Below are 4753 nucleotides of genomic sequence, written 5' to 3' on the forward strand. Positions count from 1 at the left end.
CAGAATTCCGGCAGCCCTGGAATGGCTCTGCCTCTTCTGTCTGTGCTCCTAGTGCCAAGCCAAGATCCTGGCACAGAGCCCTCACCTAATACTCGCTGGAGGAGTGAAAAGTAATAGTACTTTCATTTTCAATGTCATCCTTGGAAAGGAAGAGAGCGAGGGGAAGAAGAAAATAGACTTGAAATTGTGAGGAGCGTGCGCCCCAACAGGCTTCGCCCTGCAGACGGCTTTCCTGCTGCTGGACAATACTTGCTTCCTCTCTCTAAAGCAGGGCTGCTCCTACCTAAGAGCAGGGACCTTAGACACCAATGCCGCACTCATTCTCCTGGTCAGGGATGGGTGAGTTCTGTACCTGGGTTTCCAGCGCTCCCCCAGGGAGCTTTCTGTATCGATACCAAACTGCTTAATACCTGGCTCAGCCCAGCTGGCTCCAGGACAGCAGCTGCAAACTCGCGGCACGCACTCTGCGGCGAGGGTCCTGAGGGCTAGGAGGTCAGGGCTGTCCTACAGCTCTGCTCCTCCAAGCCTACTGCCCGGACTCCGGAGACACTGCCCACCCTACCACATGCCTCAGCCTAGGGCACAATGGACATGGCAAAATCTGGAGATGGTTCTTAAAGAAGCAGGGTGGGTGGTGGCTAAGCCTCACTATGTCCCAGGAGACTTAGTAAAGCACATTTCTGGGTGCATCCAGGTGGGTCGTGGAGAGGTAACACTGGAGTCAAGCTCCATCTGGCCCTCAGCCCCTCCTCTCCAGTGCTGTTCCCCTGCGCGGCTTCCCTGCCTCCCTAAAGTAAGCACCTTGTCCGCACAGGGCTTCTTCCTAGCGTCAGCCAACTATGGCCTGGGTCCCCTGCCACCACGAGCTACTCTACGCCTCTCCTTGAAGAGAGGACACGTCCAGCAGCAGGAAAGCCGTCCACAGGGCAAAGCCTGCCACTGGTGCTTGCTCCTCACAATTTCAAGTCTCTGTTTCTTCTGTTTCCCTGCAGGACCCACCTACTTCCCTTCCACAGCTCCAAGGAGAAACCAAAGCATCGATTGGATCCTAAATACCCCGTGAGGGGAAGCGCCTGACTGCGTGGGAGCAGGCGCGGGACGTTATGCTCCCTGCTCCGCGTGCATTTGCTTATTTTACTCAGCTGACTCGCAGTGTGTGGCAGATACACGGGGCAATTCCGAATACGTCCACAAGTCAAAGCCCTCTTAAGCCCTTTCTAGCTTCAATAATGTCTGTATGGAACCAGCAAGAAAAAAACATCAGAGATAGTGGTAGGGCAGGGACCCAGGAAAACAGAAGCCACTCAGGACACTTCCGGTTGGAAAATATCTCCCAGTGATAGGCAGCAACCACTAGTCCCGGCAGCACCCAACAGGACACGAGTTCCTTCCAGAGGAGTTCTGTGCCCTGCTCGGACGCTCGCCTGCACAGCGAAGCTGCTCTTCCGCGAGTAGAAGGCCACACTGCCTTCAGCGTGCGAGCACTCTGGCACCATGACAAACAGGAGTCACATTCCACCCCAAGTCTGCTTGTGTTAAGTGGAAAGGGGAATAAGTGTCCAAGTCACAAAAAAAGTACCAAAGTCTGTCTCTGTCTTCCTGTCTGTCTCTCTTTTAGTGCATATGTCAAGGAAGGAAAAGGGTAACACTGGGATTGAACCGAAAGGCCCATGCAGGGAGCGACATCCCAGCTGTTTCTGTATTTTGAGACAAGATCTCACTGACATCCCCAGGCTGGCATACAACTGTGATCCTCTAGCCTCAGCTGCTCTGAGTGCTGGGACTGCAAGGTGCACACCAACACCCCTCGCTTAGGCTTTTTTTTTTTTTCTACAGTTTTATTGATAAACATATAGCAATCGCTTAGGCTTTTAATGTGTGAACATAAATGGAAGGCTTTAAGATACAATTTTACAGACGATCCTCGATCCTCAATCCTCGCTTAACATAGAACATAGTGGGCACTCTGCCAGCTCTGCGGTGAGGCAGAGGGTGCAGCGTGATGGGGAGAGCCCCGTTCGGGTCTAATCCTTGCTCCTAGCTCATCAGCGGGGAACTGGTACAAAGCCCTTCCCAGTCCTGTGGAGGCCCAGTTTATATGTGCAATCCCAGGGAAAAGTTACGGGAACTCTAGTGAGTTAATTCCAATCTACCACTTCCAGCATGACCCATGGCAAGAATAATGACACGAAGGCTTATCTGTAGTTATGGGGAGCCGGGGGCCCTAAGTCCAGCCATGACCATGGCTGTCCAGAATAAGGGCCTCGACCCAGGGCTGAACGCGGGTTTTATTTATTCGGGAAGAAAGGAGTGGCTTGAGGATGACTGACTGTGAAAACGGCAGGAAGTGGGGTAGTGCTGTGAGCTGGGTTAGGTGGGAGACTGATGTCACCCCTGCAGTACGCAGAGAAGGACATGCAGGGACAGCAGGCTGCGTAGCACAGCTCAGACAGTATCTAAGGTTTCGGGGTCGGTGCTCCAGCTCTGATGTGCAAGCTTCCAAGCCCCAGGAAGTCACAGCCTCCCTCTCCCTAGCCTGTAACAGCACGGAGCACCGGCTCCTCGTCCCTCCTTCCAGGGTGCCATCCTCAAAGAGTACTGTCAGCACCCGAGCTGGACCGACAGGCTTTGTTTAAAGCAAACTGAAGGGCCACGGAAAAGCCCTGGCCAGCTCTGTGCACATCAATCCTTGGAAATAGGGCCAGGTTCACCCAAAGTGGACACAATTGTTCCCCCTGCAAGGAGAGCTGCCCAGGTGTCCCCCACACCTGGCTGTGCTGTGGGGCTGGTTCCAAGCACACCCAGAGCCCACGTCCCACTCTCCTGCCTTTGCTGGTTCGAAGCAACTGCCAGGAGTCAGGAGGGCAGGCAGGGCTCCCCGCCACCATCAGGGCCCGGGCAGAGTCAGGAGAAGCTCAACTCGGAGCCACAGCCTGCCTCTGTCATCTGGATAACTTAGCAGTCAGGTCCACTGCCTGGAGTCTCTCAAGGGGAAAAAGGAAACGAGACAAGCATGCTTACCTGTATATCACCGCTTGCCTTCCGATTCTGTTCCTCACGAAAATCCCCATGAAGAAGATGCCGAGGTGCATACTGTTTCCGTGATTGTCCTACGGAGGAGCAACAGGAAGCCCCTGAGCATTGCGGCCACTGCTGCGCGGCTGAGAGCTGAGCTATGGGGGCACTAGGCATCCACCCACGGAGGATGGGCAAAGAAAATGTGGGATGCACAGCGCACAACACCGAGTTCCCTGGGTGGAGAAATGGAAAACCAGAGAAGAGGCCAAGGCGCCCCCTACCATGGACGCCAGGTACTGCACTGGTCAAAACTGACGCAATCAGCGGGATTCGGTGCATGTACCCCAGAACACAGCACCCAAGAGGCCTGCAAGCGCAAAGCCGTTGGGCAAGGTCCGGTCTCATAATACAAACACAGAAAGGCCTGGCGATGCAGCTCTGCGTAAAGACCCTGGGTTTAATTCCTAGTGCTACAAAGGAAACGGAAAGATGAATGGAAGGAAGAGAGGGAGGTGGGAAATACAAGGGCCCTGCTGAGGCTCAGCTCGGTCTTCGCCATCTCAAAAGCACTTCCCCATGTCCTCACACTTGGTGACCCAGGATTCAGGCAGCAGCCACCCTGCATGTGCAGGGCAGCTAACAGGAAGTGTACCGAGACTCTATGGCCTTGAGCAATTTTTAGAGACCACTCAAAAAAAAAAAAAAAAAATCCCACACTGCATTTGGGTCCTCGTCCCCTGCACAGTGTGATGTGGGTCAGCTGTTTTCCTTTATTAGGTCCAAAGCACTGTGGCGCCTCTTTGACCCGCGTCATGCACCAGCGTCGTGTGCCTCCCTGACTTTCCCAGAGCGCTCGCCCCCATCCTGCTGCTGCCACCTCCGTCTCCAGGTCACCGGGGCCTCCTGTGGCTACCTCAGACTCAGGCAGATACACAGGGGACCCAGAAAGCAGCCAGGCCACACTGCCTGATCTCAAGTCAGCATGGCTCACTTCCACTTGGAGGTCAGAGAGCGCCTCTGGGTCCCTTGCTGAACCACTGGGAAGGGACCAGAGCCAGAGCCACACTGCCTCAACTGCCCCTACAGACAGGTCAGGAAGATTCAAAGCCAATAAGCAAATCCCAGCCACACGAGAACCCCCAACGCCTAGACACAGAGCAGCCACACTTCTAGAAATGGAGAACAGCTTGCTGACCCCAAACACCCTGACTATCTCTGGGTGGCTGCAATGTGAGTAACGCTGATGGCTTCTGGGTTATTATGCAAGGAAACAGATTACAGCCCTGTGAAGGGCAGCTGTTAGAGAAGGAAAAGAAAATTCAGTGAGTCTACAGAGAGCTGTTTCGGCCTCTGCAAGAGCCGCAGCCACGCTGTTTGACTCTGGCTGATGCATACGGACAGTTCTCATTAAGGCAAACTGCAATCGCACGGCTGAGAGAGAAGAGGATGCTGGTACAGCCACCGGCGGCTCTGGAGTGAAACGTCCAGGCAGAAACCGCAGCCTCTCCCAAAATGGCTGGAACGAGCCAGTTTCTTAGATCTCTGATAAAACTCCACTTTTTGGGGAAAAGTTGGTAACAGAGAGAGGACAATGAGCCTTGATTATGGGCTATGGGCATAGATGCGTAGGTGATCAAACACTGTAACCCAAAGGCACCTCACCAGGGACAGTGGATAGACACAGAGGACACAATGTGTCACAGTCTCCTAGGCTCAGTTTCCCTAGCAGCTAGAC

At 54.1% G+C, this 4753-nt stretch overlaps 1 protein-coding gene across 2 annotated transcripts in view; it reads right to left on the reverse strand.

Moving 5' to 3' along the window:
* Positions 1-4753, reverse strand: part of Ptpn14 (protein tyrosine phosphatase, non-receptor type 14) — a 171736-nt gene that overhangs the window by 43697 nt on the left and 123286 nt on the right. For both annotated transcript variants that reach the window (XR_002820174.1, XM_004626869.2), the window contains one exon: positions 3022-3110. Coding sequence is in view for 1 of the 2 variants with exons in the window: in XM_004626869.2 (XP_004626926.1) it covers positions 3022-3110 (89 nt within the window). In the remaining variant the exon portion in view is untranslated. The remainder of the gene's footprint in view (positions 1-3021; positions 3111-4753) is intronic.

The sequence above is a fragment of the Octodon degus genome, unplaced genomic scaffold (genome assembly GCF_000260255.1).
Source record: "Octodon degus isolate 3935 unplaced genomic scaffold, OctDeg1.0 scaffold00017, whole genome shotgun sequence".
NCBI classification, from domain to species: domain Eukaryota; kingdom Metazoa; phylum Chordata; class Mammalia; order Rodentia; family Octodontidae; genus Octodon; species Octodon degus.